Source organism: Loxodonta africana, chromosome 3 (assembly GCF_030014295.1).
Source record: "Loxodonta africana isolate mLoxAfr1 chromosome 3, mLoxAfr1.hap2, whole genome shotgun sequence".
Classification (NCBI taxonomy): domain Eukaryota; kingdom Metazoa; phylum Chordata; class Mammalia; order Proboscidea; family Elephantidae; genus Loxodonta; species Loxodonta africana.
In genome coordinates this window covers 32,133,063-32,148,991 of record NC_087344.1, presented here as the reverse complement: position 1 = coordinate 32,148,991, position 15,929 = coordinate 32,133,063, and the positions used below count along the sequence as shown (strand labels likewise).

Sequence of the window (15,929 nt, the reverse complement as noted above, 5' to 3'; positions counted from 1 at the left end):
TATCAATATAACTGCCACTAATTCATTTCAATACATCATAGTGATAGGATTTATAACACATAGGAAAAGCACATCAGACGACAAAATGGTGGACAATGAGACAATACTGGGAATCACAGCCTAACCAAGTTAACACATATTCTGGGGTGACACAATTCAGTCCATGACAACATCTTTCTGGTATTCTCTGCTTTCAGCCAAGACACATCTGACATCAGCAATGATATCCCTTGTTCCATGTCCTCTTCTGAATCCAGGTTGAATTTCCGGCAGTTCCCTGTTGATGTACTGCTTCAACTGCTTTTGAGTGATCTTCAGCAAAATTTTACTTGCGTGTGATATTAATGATATTGTTCGATAAATTCCGCAGTCTGTTGGAACACCTTTCTTAGGAATGGACCTCTTCTGGTCAGTTGGCCAGGTAGCTGTCTTCCAAGTTTCCTGGCATAGACCAGTGAGTGCTTCCAGTGTTGCATTCATTTGTTGCAACATCTCACTTGGTATTTCATCGATTCCTGGAGCCTTGTTTTTCAATAATGCCTTCAGTGCAGCTTGGATTTCTTCCTTCAGTACTATTGTTTCTTGACCATATGCTACCCCCTGAAATGGTTGAACACTGACCAATTCTTTTTGGTACAGTTGACTCTGTATATTCCTTCCATTTTCTTTTGATGCTTCTTGCATTGTTCAATTTTTTGCCCATAGAACCTTTCAATATTTCAACTTAAGGCTTGGATTTTTAATTCAGTTCTTTCAGGTTGAGAAATACCAAGTGTATTCATTCCTTTTGGTTTTCGAACTCCAAGTCTTTGCATTTTCCATTGTAATATTTTACTTTGTCATCTCAAGTTGCCCTTTGAAATCTTCCATTCAGCTCTTTTACTTCATCATTTCTTCCGTTTGCTTTAGCTACTCTACATTCAAGGGCAGCTTGGACTTCTTCCTTCAGTACTATTGTTTCTTGATCATATGCTACCAGTTCCAGAGTTACTTCTGACATCTAACTTGATCGTTTCTTTCTTTTTAATGACCTTTTGCTTTCTTCATGTTTGATGTCCTTGATGTCATCCCACAACTTGTCTGGTCTTCAGTCATTAGTGTTCAATGTATCAAATCTATTCTTGAGGTGCTCTCTAAATTCAGATGGGATATACTCAAGGTCGTATGGAAGTACCATATGACCCCACAATTCCACTCCTAGGTATATACCGGGAAGAAGTGAAGGCAAGAATGCAAACGAAAACCTGCACGCCAACGTTCATGGCAGCACTTTTCACAATAGCCAAAAGGTGGAAACAACCAAAATGTCCATCAATAGATAAGTAGATTAACAAAAATATTGTATACAATGGAATATTACTCAGTCAAAAAGAGAAATGAAGCTGTGATGCGTGCCGCAACGTAGATGAACCTTGAAAACATCATGCTAAGTGAAATAAGTCAACCACAAAAGGACAAGTGTTGTATGATCTCACTTATATGAAATAACAAGAACAGGCAGATGTGTAGAGACCAACGTTGACTAGTGGTGACCAGTGGTGAGAGGGAGGGTGTCAGGGGGAGCCATTGTTTAGGAAGCATTGAGTTTCTGTTTATGGTGATGGGAAATTTGGCAACAATTATGGATGATGGTTGCACAACATGATTTATGTAACTGATGTCACTAAATTATACACCTAGAAAATGTCAAATTGGCAAATGTTGTGTATTATATATTTTCACAACAATAAAAGTATGACTTACCATCCAGCACACTCCAGACAATTATGGAGCGATCCTTCAAGCCTGCGTACACGTACTTGTCATCTTTGGAGAAGCAAGCACATTGCACCCCTCGACAGTAAGAACTCTGTGGAAATAGACAAGGTGGTCTTGATTCCAAGTTGAGAGCCTCCCAGGAGGCCAATCCCAAGGCATTTCTTCAGGAATTTAGGCTTTTAAGCATCCCAAAGAGGATGAACCAAATGAACACCTGGGGAGATGGGTAGCAGAGATTTGCCCAGGACCAACAACATCACTTCTTAGAGATTTGATTGAGAGGTTTAGAGACATCGTGCACTAGACAGTGAAAATGATAGGGCTTAATTTCTTAAATGACGCTGGTTATACAAATATTAGTGAGACATTCGTAGTTCAGTGGTAGAACTCTTGCATTGCATGCAGAAGACCCAGGTTCGATTCCCAGCCAAGGTACCTCATGTGCAGCCATCACCTGTCCATCAGTGGAGGCTTGAGTGTTGCTATGACTTGCCCTTCTTAAACTACAGCCGTTGCCATTCTCTGTCCTCTTACCTTGCTGTAAGTTTTCCTCAAAGCCCTTATCACTCCCTGACTCATTATGTATTTGCTTCTTTCTTTGATTTCACAAATATTTGTTCAGTGCTGAGGACACATCTGGAGCTGTCCTGGGGTCAGGGGATAACTCAGTGAGCAAAACACAAAAACCCATGTCCACTGGGAACTCACGGTGACTCCCCCACTAAAATGTGAATCCTAGAGATGGGATGATGTTTGTCCTGGTGACGGCCGTATCCTCGGTACTTGAAAAGGACCTGGCATTGGTTGCATGATAGATATTAATTGAATGAAAGAATGGCACCGAAGTGGGACTAGGGTGAAGCAAGCATGATAGTGTCATGCAAGTGTAGGGTCAGGTCCTGTTTTCATATGAAATGTTGCTGTTCTGTTCTATACAGATTTTTTGCATTAATTTTGACCTTTTAAAAATTCACATTAATTGCCTCCATAAACAACTGCCTCCTTGGCTATGAGACCAGAACAGGAAGGTGCCCAGTGACCATTACTAAATGTTTTGATCAAAGATTCTATAGAAGAATCCTGATCAAAAGAGGGAAAATGCAGAACAGAACTTCAAATTCTAACAGAATCCAGACTTTCTGGAGCCATGGAGGCTAGATGAATCCCCAAAACTATTGCTCTGAGATAATCTTTAAACCTTAAAGCAAAACTATCCCCTGAAGTCTTTTTTAAACTAAACAACAGTTTAGCTTAATTAGTAAAGAATGTTACTGCGGGCATTGTGCTCTTTTAAAGAAGAACTATCTGTAGGTGGTTAAATTGACAATAGCAACTTGAAAGATTAGATTAGAAGCTTAGGGAACGGAGGGTTTATGTTAATGGTGGAGGAATAATTTGGAAAAGAAGGGTGAGAATGGCTGCACAACTTGAAGAATATAATCAGTGTTACTGAATTGTACATGTGGAAATTTTTTTGAATTGGTGTATGTTTTGCAGTGTATATTTTCATCAAAAAATAAATTATTAAAAAATATCTATCTTGGAGGGGAAAAGGTGGAATCATTGTTAAGGAAGCATTGAGTTCTTGTTGATGGTGATGGAAAATATGGCAACACATATTGGTGATGGTTGCACAATGTGACTGATGTAATTAGTGTCACTGAAGTGTACACATGAATGATGTTGAACTGGCAAGTGTTGTGTTAGCTATATTTTTATAACAATTAAAAAAAAATGATCGACTGTGATTGCTGAGTGTTTTGGCGCCCCCTTAAATTTTGCACCTGAGATGTGGTGATTAAATTTATGTGTCAACTTGGCTACGCTATGATTCTAAGTGGTTTGGCCAGATACTGGATAGGTTGCTGTTCCTCGATGGAACATAACGTAATGTATTATGTAATGTAGTGTAGTGTAATGTAATCATGTTCCATGTTGTGATATGATGTGATCAACCAATCAGTTGAACGAGGAGTGTCCTGCCTTCAGAATATAAATGGATAGTCTGGCAGAGCTCGCTCTCTGTCTTTGGACCCAGTACTCTTTTCTTTGCCTGCCCTATGGATCTTGGGAGGCAAGCCTGCAGAAATCTCCTGCCTGCCACCAGACCTGCAGATTTGGGACCAGACAGCTCCACAACTACTTGAGTCAATCCCTTGAAGTAAATCTATCTAGACAGAGAGAGAGAGAGCAGTGAGTTTATGTTAATGGTGGAAGAATAATTTGGAAAAGGATATTGAGGATGATTGTACAACTTGAAGAGTGTAATCAATCTCACTGAATTGTACCTGTAGAAATTGTTGAATTGGTGTATGTTTTCCTGTGCATATTTTCACCAAAAAATAAAATAAATTATTAAAAAATATTATCTATCTTAGAGAAGGGAAAAGGGGGCATGATTGTAAACATATATTTAGTTGCAAATATATATATATTTACATCTTACTGGTGTTACTCCTCTTGAGAACCCAAACTAAGATCTCATTCACCTTCCCCTATTATTCCTAGCTCTAGTCGATGGCACTTAGTATGCACTTAATAAGTGACAGCTATCACCAGTTTTCTAAGGGGGTCCCTGGATGGCACAAACAGTTACATGCTCAACTACTAGCTGAAACGTTGGCAGTTCAAACACACCCAGAGGGACCTTGGAAGACAGGCCTTGCAAACTGCTTCTGAAAGGTCACAGCTTTGAAAACCCTGTGGAGCACAGTTCTACTCTGCACACATGGGGTCACGATGAGACGGAATTAACTCAGTGGCGACTAACAACAACATCAATTTTCTAAAGCCAGGACCTCACGGGAAAATGGTGTGGGACCACGCACCGTGTAGCTCATCTCGAACTTCCACTTGCATGCCTGCAGGTCCCAGAGGCACAGCAGGGTATCCTCTGACCCGCTTACGGCAAGCTGCTCCTTGTGGCTGACCTCTACGCAGGTGACTCGGCTCCTGTGGGCCTCCAAAGGGAACACCTTGGAGTTGGCACACTCGTAGAGAAAGAGGTCACCGTTGGTCATGCCATAAACCACGCGGTAGTCAGCCAGAACAGCCACACTGGAGATGGTCTCGGGCAGCTGGGTGTAAAAGGTGTAGGTTGGTCCATCAATGACAGGACAGGGGTCCCCGGGGCTGATGTCCAGCACCAGGACGATGTTGTCATAGGCGATGGCCAGGCGCTCCTCACCCTTGCTCAGCGACATGCAGTTGATGGCTTTGCGGGCTTCCGGAGGGGGGATGCACATCACATCCTGCCGGGAGTTCAGGGGGAACACAAGGACAATCCCAGAAACCAGGCCAGTGAAGAGGAGCTTGGTCTGCTCGGCCACCTCCAGACACCTGACCTCGTTGGAGGTGTCCAGAGCATCTTGTTCCTCACCTGCCAAGAGGAGGAGGCCACATCGAAAACTGACCACAAAGCCCTAATCTATTGCTTGAAAACTACTTTTAAAAAATTTTTGTTGTTATTGTTGTTGAAAATATACACAGCAGAACATACACCAATTCAGTAATTTCTATATGTACAGTTCAGTGACATTGATTGCATTCTTCTAGTTGTACAGCTATTCTCACCCTCCTTTTCCAAATTATTCCTCCCCCACTGACATAAGCTTACTGCCTCCTAAGCTTCCTATCTCACCTTTTGAGTTGCTGTTGTCAGTTTGATCCCATATAGGTAGTTTTTTAAAGAGGGCACAAGGCTCAAGGCAGACATTCTTTACTAATTAATCTAAACTATTGTTTGGTTTAAAGCAGACTTCAGGGGATAGTTTTGGTTTAAGGTTTAAAGATTATCTCAGGGCAATAGTGTTAGAGGTTCATCCAGTCTCAGTAACTTCAGAAAGTCTTGATTCTATGAGAATTCGAAGTTCTGTTCTACATTTTCCCCCTCTTTTGATCAGGATTATTCCACAGAATCTTTGGTCAAAATGGCCTATAAACTACTTTTAAGCCTTGAACCAAAACTATCCTATGAAGTCATCTTTAAACAACAATTTAGCTCATTTAATAAAGAATGTCAGCACTGTGCTCTTTTGAAGAATTATCTATATGAGATCAAATGGACAACAGTAACTCTAAAATACAGAAGAGAACTTTAAGGAGCTGAGAGTCTAAGTTAATGATGGTGAAACAGTATGGGCAAAGGTAGGGAGAATGGTGACACAATGGGAAGGATGTAACCATTGTCAATGAACTTGTGCATGTAAAAATTGCTGAATGAACGTAAGTTTTGTTGTGCATATTTTCACCAAAAATAAATACATAAAATTGACCACAGTATGATCTCACATATATGAAATTAGCAAATATATAGAAACCAAAGATTATTAGTGGTTACCAGGGGTAAGAGGGAGAGAGAAAAGAGGAGCGTTTGCTTAGGGGCACCGAGTTTATGTTCATGTCGGAAGAATAGTTTGGAAAAGGATAGTGAGAATGGTTGCACAACTTGAAGAATACAATCAATGTCACTGAACTGTACATGTAGAAATTGTTGAATTGGTGTATGTTTTGTTCTGTACATTTTTACCACAACTAAAAAAAAAAAATCTAACCACAGAATCACCTATTATATGGCGTCTTTTATTTTTAAGGATTTTAAAACTCTTATTACCTGGAATCTTTCACTTAAAATCCCTGGGTGGTTCAAATGGAGAATGTGCTCGGCTGCTAACCAAAAAGTTGGCAGTTCAAGTCCATCCACAGGCACCTCGAAAGAAAGGCCTGGTGATCCACTTCTGGACAATTACCATTGAAAACCCTATGGAGCAGAGTTCCACTCTGACACATGTGGAGGTGCCATGATTCGAAGTCGACTTGATGGCAACTGGTTCGCCTCTCAACTAGCAGACAAGCACTCTGAGAACGGTGACCTCGTTAGACTTATTCTCCGCCAATCCCCAGAGACTAGTTCAGCGACTGGCACCCAACGGGCTTTTGCCAAATGAATGAGTGAATGAACTTAAGAACGAATGTCTGTCCCTATACTAGCTTGCTGTTGATGAGCCAGTTCCGACTCATGGTAACTCCATGGGTTAGAGTAGAACTGAGCTCCATACGGTTTTCTCGGCTGTAGTCCCTACAGAAGCAGACTGGCAGAGCTTTCTTCTGTGGTACTGCTGGGTTTGTTTGAACCACCAACCTTTCAGCTACTAGTTAAACGCAAACCATTTGTGCCCTGAGGGACCTTTTTCCATGCTACTTTATCATTAGTGAGGAATCTGTAATGTCCCCCTCTGCCAGTGGGGATCGTGGCAGACACTGTTGGTGACACATCCAGATCCTCTTGACTGGCTGGAGCACCCAGACCCATATGCTCCCTTCACCTGAGAACTTTGCTGGGGAGAAGGGAGACCCTCGCCTGGAAATGCTAGGAGGTTGTGCCCTTGCTCTCCAAGGACGGCCCACAGATACTAACTAACGGGTATGGGGCTACAAAAGGATGGCCTCCTTTCTTCAAGATGGGACAATTCTATGGAGCTATTCACACTCCAGAGCTCCCCATGTGTTATGGATTCAATTGGGGCCCCCAAGAGACATGAAAGACTCCTTGGGTGGCACAAATGGTTAAGCTCTCCACTACTAGCTGAAAGGTTGGCGGTTTGAATCCACCCAGAGGCAACTCATAACAAAAGCCTGGCAATCTGCTTCTGAAAGGTCACAGCTTTGAAATCCCTATGGAGCAGTTCTACTCCGCACACATGGAGTCATCATGAGTTGGGGTTGACTCAACGGCAACTAACAACAACAACAACAAAATATGTGTTGGAATCCTAATCCCTATACCTGTGGAGCCCTGGTGCACAGTGGTTAAGAGCTCAGCTACTGACCAGAAGTTTGGTAATTCGAGTCCATCAGATGCTCCTTGTAAACACTATGGGGCAGTTCTACTCTCTCCTATAGGGTCATTATGAGCCAGAATTGACTCGACGGCAAAGGGTTTGGTTTTTGGTTCTTATGGAAGTAATCTTCTTTGGCAATAGGGTTTTCTTTGTTAGATTAGTAAGACCATACCCAAGTAGGGTGAGTTCCAAATCTAATCTCTTCTGAGTTATATAAAGAAATTAGACACAGAGACATACTCAGGGGGAAGACATGTACCATAGGAGGATCCTTTACAAGCCAAGAAACCAAGGAATGCCCAGGGTTACTGACAAGGAAAGAACGAACACAGCCAAGTTGCTGGTTTGGACTTTTAGCCTCCAGAACTGTGAGAGATAAATGTCTGTTCTTGAAAGCCACCCATTTGTGGTGTTTGTGTTATAGCGGCACTGGGAACTGAGACACCATGGGGTCAGGCTGAGGATGGACTCCAGCTGAGCTTGCGTCCTTCCTCAGCCCTCCCCTGCCCCCGACTGCTCCCCCACCCCCTCTCGGGTCTGAGAGTTCCCCTCCACACGTCGCTTGTGCAAATATCCCTGCCTCAAGTTCTGCTTCTAGGCAACCTGAACTAAAACAGGGATTAACGATCTGAATATCAAGGAGCCAGGGTGGCACAAGTGGTTTGCAGTGAACTGCTAACCCAAAGGTTGGTGGTCTGAGCCTACCCAACTGTGCCATGGAAGAAAGTCCTGACAAACTACTTCTGTGAAAAGATTACAGGCAAAAGCAGTTCTACTCTGTAACGCCTGGGGCCCCCACAAGTCAGGGGCCGACTCGACGGCAGCTCGCATCTAAATGCTGGAAAATGATAAAATCAAGTCCAGTTTTCTATTAGCCATTTTCAACCTGACTAGAGTTACAGAAGGTTCAATTCTCACCCACACAAATAATACCAGTGGTCATTCTGACCGTACTTAGATCTTACAAACCTTCTGCCAGGTCCCAGATGGTGACTTTGTTTCTGTCCCCAATCTTGGGGAAGTAGACGTAGCTTCCATTGTGTGATACAGCAGTGAGGCCGGTGCGGTCCAGAAAGGCGGCAGAGACCCGGGGCTTCTGAACGTAGGTGAGATCCCAGACTTTGAAAGACGAGGACTGTTGGGAAGCGGATGCCACCAAGGCCCCACCCCGGGCCAGCAGGGTCACAGGGGCACTGACACCTTCGAGAATGTCCAGCAGAGTCCCCTGTTCCGACAGACTCCACACCTGAAGACGGAGAACAGAAGGGCTACCACAGTGATTCTCAAGGTATGTTCTGGGAAACTCCAGAGTCTTAGTCTCCTAGTGCTGCTGTGACAAAAATACCACAAGTGGGTGATTTTAAAGAACAGAAATTTCTTTTCTCATAGTTTAGTAGGCTAGAAAATAAGCAGCAACTATACGCGTGGACCTCGCCAAATGGAATATGCAGGAATCAAATCAGCTACATCTGTGGAAAGAGATGATGGAGAAGCTCAATATCACCCGTCAGAACAAGGCCAGGGGCTGACTATGGAACAGATGATCAATTGCTCATATGCCAGTTCAAGTTGAAGCGGAAGAAAATTAAAACAAGTCCATGAGAGCCAAAGTATGACCTGGAGCACATCCCACTTGAATTTAGACACTGTCTCAATAATAGATTCGACACATTGAACACTAATGACCAAAGACCAGACGAGTTGTTGGATGATATCAAGGACATTATACATGAAGAAAGCAAAACATTATTAAAAAGACAGGAAAGAAAGAAAAGACCAAAATGGATGTCAGAAGAGACTCTGAAACTTGCTCTTGAATGTAGAGCAGCTAAATTGAATGGAATAAATGATGAAGTAAAAGAGCTGAACAGAAGATTTCAAAGGGTGGCTCAAGAAGGCAAAGTAAGTATTATAATGAAATGTGCAAAGACCTGGAGTTAGAAAACCAAAAGGAAAGAACGTGCTTGGCATTTCTCAAGATGAAAGAACTAAAGAAAAAGTTCAAGCCTTTTGAATTGAATGATTCTATGGCAAAATATTCATGCAGGAACCATTAAAAGAAGATGGAAGAAATATACAGAGTTACTGTACCAAAAAGAATTGGTCAATATTAAACGAGTTCAGGAGGCAGCATATGATCAAGAACCAATGGTACTGGAGGAAGAAGTCGAAGCTACACTAAAGGCACTGACAAAAAACAAGGATCCAGGAATTGACGAAATAGCAATTGAGATATTTCAACAAACGATGCTCACTTGTCTATGCTAAGAAATTTGGAAGACAGCTACCTGGCCAGCTAACCAGAAGAGATTCATATTTGTGCCCATTCCAAAGAAAGGTGATGCAACAGAATGCAGAAATTATTAAACAACATCATTAACATCTCACGCAAGTAAAAGTTTGCTGAAGATCATTAAAAAATGGTTGCAGCAGTATATCGACAGGGAACTGCCAGAAATTCAAGGCAGGTTCAGAAGAGACATGGAACCAGGGATATCGTTGCTCATGCCAGATGGGCTTGGCTGAAAGCAAAGAATACCAGAAAGAGGTTTACCTGTGTTTTATTGACTGCGCAAAGGCATTCGACTATGTGGATCATAACAAATTATGGATACCACTGTGAAGAACAGGAATCCTAGAACACTTAATTGTGCTCATGAGGAACCTGCACATAGACCAAAAGGCAGTCATTTGAACAGAGAAAGGGGATGCCGTGTGGTTTAAAATCAGGAAAGGCGTGCGTCAGGGTTGTACCCTTTCACCATACTTATTCCATCTGTATGCTGAGCAGATAATACGAGAAGCTGGACTATATGAAGAAGAACGGGGCATCAGGATTGGAGGAAGACTCATTAACAACCTGTGATATGCAGATGACACAACTTTACTTGCTGAAAGGGAAGAGAACTTGAAGCACTTACTGATGAAGATCAAAGACTATAGCCTTCAGCATGGATTACACCTCAACATAAAGAAAACAAAAATCCTCACAACTGGGCCAAAAAGCAACATCACGATAAATGAAGAAAAAATATTGAAGTTGCAGCAGATAAGAAAATCCACCTCTGTCCTATTAAGCCAGACATAAAGCGATTTGCAAAAACGTAAAACGATACTACTCATGAATTTTGGTTGTTGCTGTTTCAGAAAATACGGTCATTTTTCGTAAAATAATGTTATTTGTGTCAGCATGTAATGGTTTTGTTGTTATTTTTGAATAAACCAATGAATAAATATTTTTGGGTTTTCTCAGTTTTAATTTTCAATTTGGTAAATATCAATAGATACTAAATGCGATGTAGGACCCTGGATTGGATCCTGGAATTGGAAAAGGACATTTGTGGGAAAACTGGTGAAATCGGAGCAATCTGTAGATCAGTTAGTGATATTGCCCAGTGTTAATTTCTTAATTTTGATAAATGTATCAAGATAATGTGAGATGTTGACATTGGGGGAAGCTGGGTAAAGGGTATATGGGGACTTTCTGTGCTCTATTTGCAACTCTTCTTCTGAACATCTAAAGTTATTCCAAATAGCAAGTAACCAGCTGCCATCCGTTGATTCTGACTCCTGGCAGCCCCTTGTGTGCAAAGCAGAACTGCTCCGTAGGGTTTTCAAGGCTGTGACCTTTCAGAAGCAGATCGCCAGGCCTGTCTTCCGAGGTGCCCCGGATGAGTTTAAATTGCCAACCTTTCGTCTAGTAGTTGAGTGCTTAACCATTTGCGTGACCCAGGGACTCCTCCAAAATAGTTTGTTTAAAAAGTCTATGTTTCTATCTATCCATCTATCTCCACCATTCATCTGTTAGTTTGTTGTACTGTGGTAACTTTTGCATTGGTGTGATGTTGGAAGCTATGCTACTGGTATTTGAAATATCAGCAGTGTTACCCATGGTGAACAGGCTTCAGCAGAGCTTCCAGACTAAGATGGACAAGGAAGAAAGACCTGGTGATCTACTTTCACAAATTAGCCAATGAAAACCTATGGATCACAACAGAACTTGTCCAACTTGCTTGTTTTAGTTCAGACACATCATCAGGAGGGACAGATCACTGGAGGGGGACATCATGTTTGGTTAAGTAGAGGGCCAGTGAGGGAGAGGGTGCTTCTTCGTGAGACCGATTGGCACAACAATGGACTCAGCATGATGGTGATTATGAGGATGATGCGGGACCAGACAACATTTGATCTGTTGCACATAAGGTCCCCATGAGTTGGAGTTGGCTTAATGCCAATTGCCTGTCTGTCTCCCTATCTGTCTGTCTATCTATCTTTCAATGACTATAGCCTTCAGTATAGATTACACCTCAACATAAAAAAAATAAAAATCCTCACAACTGGACCAATAAGCAACATTACGATAAAGTATTGAACTTGCCAAGGATTTCAACTTACTTGGATCCACGATCAATGCCCACGGAAGCAGCAATCAAGAAAACAAATGAAGTCTTGCATTGGGAAAATCTGCTGCAAAAGACCTTTTTTAAAATGTTAAAAAAACACACAAAGGTGTCGCTTTGAAGACTAACGTGCTCCTGACTCAACCCGTGGTATTTGCGATCGCCTCATAAGCATGTGAAAGCTGGACAATGAATAAGGAAGACCAAAGACGAACTGATGCCTTTGAATTGTGGTGTTGGCGAAGAATATTCAATATACCATGGATTGCCAGAAGAATGAACAAACCTGTCTTGGAAGAAGTACAGCCAGAATGCTCCTTAGAAGGGAGGATGGCGAGACTATGTCTCACATACTTTGGACGTGTTACCAGAAGGGACCGGTCTCTGGAGAAGGCCATCATGCTTGGTAAAGCAGAGTGTCAGGGTGAAAAAGGAAAACCCTCAATGAGGTGGACTGACACAGTGGCTGAAATCATGGGCTCGAGCATAGCAACGATTGTGAGGATAGTGCAGGACCGGGCAGTGTTTCTTGCTGTTGTACAAAGGGTCGCTATGAGTGGGAACTGACATGATGGCACCTGACAACAACAACAACAACAACAAGGAGGCTAGAAGTTCAATTCAGCATACCAACTCTAAGGGAAGTCTTTCTCTCTGTCGGCTCTGTGGGGAAATCCTTGTCACAGCTTCTATAACCCTGTCATTCCTCGGTGCCTTGGCAATCTCCATACGGCATCTATCTTCCCCTCATTTGTGCTTTCTTCTCTCTGCGACAGTCTGTTCTTTTTATATCTCAAAATTTATTAGGTTTAAGACACACCCTATACTGATATAGTCTCATTAGCATAACAAAGAAAACCCTATTCTGAATGGAATTACATCCACGGGTATAGGGATTAAGATTCCAACACACACTTTTCAGGGACGTAATTCAATCCATAACACTTGGGGGTTCTGCAAAATCAAGACTCTTTTCATAATAATACTGTTATGGATTGAATTGTGTCCCCCTGAAAATAAGTGTTGGAATCCTAACCCCTATACCTGTAGATGTGATCCTGGGTTTTCTTTGTTATGTTAATGAGATAATATCAGAGTAGGGTGGGTTGTAAATCTAATCACTTATGAGTTATCAAAAGAACAGACTAACAATGGGTTGGAGAGGGATGCTGGTGAGGAGTGAGCTTCTTGGATCAGGTGGACACTTGACACTATGCTGGCATCTCCTCCCTGGAGGGGAGATGAGAGGGTAGAGGGGTTTAGAAGTTGGCGAAATGGACACGAAAAGAGAGAGTGGAGGGAGGGAGCGAGCTGTCTCATTAGGGGGAGAGTAATTGGGAGTATGCAGCAAGGCGTGTATGGGTTTTTGTGTGAGACTGACTTGATTTGTAAACTTTCACTTAAAGCACAATAAAAATTAAAAAAATAAAAAAGAACAGGTTAGACACAGAGACATGCACGTATGGGGGAAGAGAGACGCCATGTGATGATTGTCTACAAGCCAAGGAAGCCAGGAGCACCCCAGGGCTACTGACAAAGAAGGAATCCACATAGCTGAGACCCCGATTTAGACCGTGAGAAAATAGATTTCTGTTCTTTAAAGCCACCCATTTTGGTATTTCTGTTATGGCAGCACTAGGTGACTAAGACAAATACTAATATGTAATTTGCCTTTTTCACTTTCTTTCTCTCATGAGTATTCAGTGGTGTTTTCCACAGTGGAGTTTTTCACGTACTTTGGTCGTGTTATCAGGAGGAATTAGTCCCTGGAGAAGGACAGCATGCTTGATAAAGTAGAAGGTCAGCAAAAAAGAGGAAGACCCTCAATGAGATGGACTGACATAGTGGCTGCAACAATGGGCTCAAGCATAACAACAATTGTGAGGATGGCACAGGACCAGACAGTGTTTCGTTCTGTTTGTGCATAGGGTCGCTATGAGTTGGAATCTACTCAATGGCACCTAACAATATCTGCCTGTCTGTCTGTCTCTCTCTCTCTCTATCTCTCTGTCAGTGGATATAATCCACACAAATAAAAGCTCTTTGGAGTCCTCACTAATCTTTAAAAGTATAATGGGGTCCTGATATCAAAATGTTGGAGAACCATTACCCTACCACTTGGTTTTCTTGCCAGCTTCAGTAACTTTGAACTTAACTGGAATTTTCCCTCCCACATCCTCCTCTGCCCTGCAGGCCACAACCTCCCAGTTTTTCAGATTCATTGGGAAGCTCTTCAGTTGCATTGGGAACACTATCTCCTTCATCGACCATTTGAGTAGCCGCCCCCAGTTTGCTGCTGTGTCCCTGGAGACACCCCCATATCCTCCCGATGATGGGCCCTGTTTTGGCTGTGCTAGCTTTCATGGGATTTTGTACCAGGAAGCCAACAAGTCCCAAAAGAATCGTATTTTCTATTCCAGAGTCAGAAAGGAGGGTGCCAGACAGGATCTCCCCCTCACCTGAATGAGCGAGTCACGGGACCCTGTGACAATCAGATTGTTCTTGGGACCAAAGACAGCTGTCTCCACCGTGTCCTCGTGTTCCAGATCTGTGGCCATGAAGTGGTGGAAGCCCTGTGAGTCAGCCAAGAATATCCGCACGGATCTTCCGAAGCCTGAAACGGCAGTGGCAGGGTTATGCGTTCCGTTCCTTGAGTACAAGAGTCCTTCAATCAACCAGGATTCTCTTGAGCACCTACTATGTGCCAGTGGAAGGAATATAGTGGGGGACAAAAGAGACACGGTCCCTGTTATGGGCTGAATACTGTCATGGATTGAATTGCATCCCCAAAAATACGTCAGCTTGGCTAGGTCATGATTCCCTTGGATGACTGCACGACTGTCTACCATTTTATCCTCTGATGTGATTTCCCTGTATGTTGTAAATCCTATCACTATGATGTAATAAGATGGATTAGCAGTAGTTATATTGATGAGATCTACAAGATTAGATAGTGTCTTAAGCCAATCTCTTTTGAGATATAAAAGAGAGAAGCGAGCAGAGAGACGTGGGGACTTCATACCACCAAGAAAGCAGTGCCGGGAGCAGAGCGCATCCTTTGGACCTGAGGTTCCTGCACTGAGATGCTCCCAGACCAAGGGAAGACTGATGATAAGGACCTTTCTCCAGAGCCGACAGAGAGAGAAAGCCTTCCCCTGGATCCGGCGCCCTGAATTCAGACTTCCAGCCTACTGGACTGTGAGAGAATAAACTTCTCTTTGTTAAAACCATCCCCTTGTGGTATTTCTGTTATGGCAGCAGTAGATAACTAAGACAAATTGTATCCCCCAAAAATATGAGTTGGATTCCTAACTCCTATTCCTGCAGAGTGGAGATCTGGTGGTGTAGTGGTTAAGAGCTCAGCTGCTAACCAAAAGGTCGGCAATTAGAATCTACCAGCTGCTCCTTGGAAACCCTCTAGGGCAGTTCTACTCTGTTCTATAGGGTCGCTGTGAGGTGGAATCAACTCCAAGGCAACGGGTTTGGTTTTTTAAATTTTCTTCCTGTGGAATAATCCCATTTGGAAATAAGGTTTTCTTTGTTGTGTTAATGAGACCATATCAGTGTAGGAAGTGTCTTAAACCAGTCCCTTTTGAGATACAAGAAGAGCAAATTAGGCGTAGAAGCAAGGAAGCGCTAATGGGGGAAGATAGATGCCACGTGGAGATCTCCAAGGAATTGAGGGGACTCAGATCTTCCCCCAGAGCAGACAAAGAAAGCCTTCACCTAGAGCCGGCGCCCTCAATTCGGACTTCTAGCATCCTGAACTTAGAAAAAATAAATTTCCATTTGTTAAAGCTATCCATGTGGTATTTTTGTTACAGCAGCACTAGGAGACTAAGACAGTCCCTATCCTCACATAGTTGGCAGTGTATATGGGGGATGGCAGTAATCAATAATCTCAGAAAATTGCGTGACTATTTATTATTAT

At 42.7% G+C, this 15,929-nt stretch overlaps 1 protein-coding gene across 1 annotated transcript in view; it reads right to left on the bottom strand.

Moving 5' to 3' along the window:
• NWD1 (NACHT and WD repeat domain containing 1) overlaps positions 1-15,929 on the bottom strand; it is an 84,450-nt gene that overhangs the window by 4,871 nt on the left and 63,650 nt on the right. Inside the window, exons 14-17 of the mRNA XM_010593239.3 lie at positions 14,458-14,612; positions 8,568-8,844; positions 4,587-5,137; positions 1,744-1,849 (exon numbers count right to left, since the gene is read on the bottom strand). Coding sequence (XP_010591541.2) covers positions 1,744-1,849; positions 4,587-5,137; positions 8,568-8,844; positions 14,458-14,612 — 1,089 coding nt within the window. The remainder of the gene's footprint in view (positions 1-1,743; positions 1,850-4,586; positions 5,138-8,567; positions 8,845-14,457; positions 14,613-15,929) is intronic.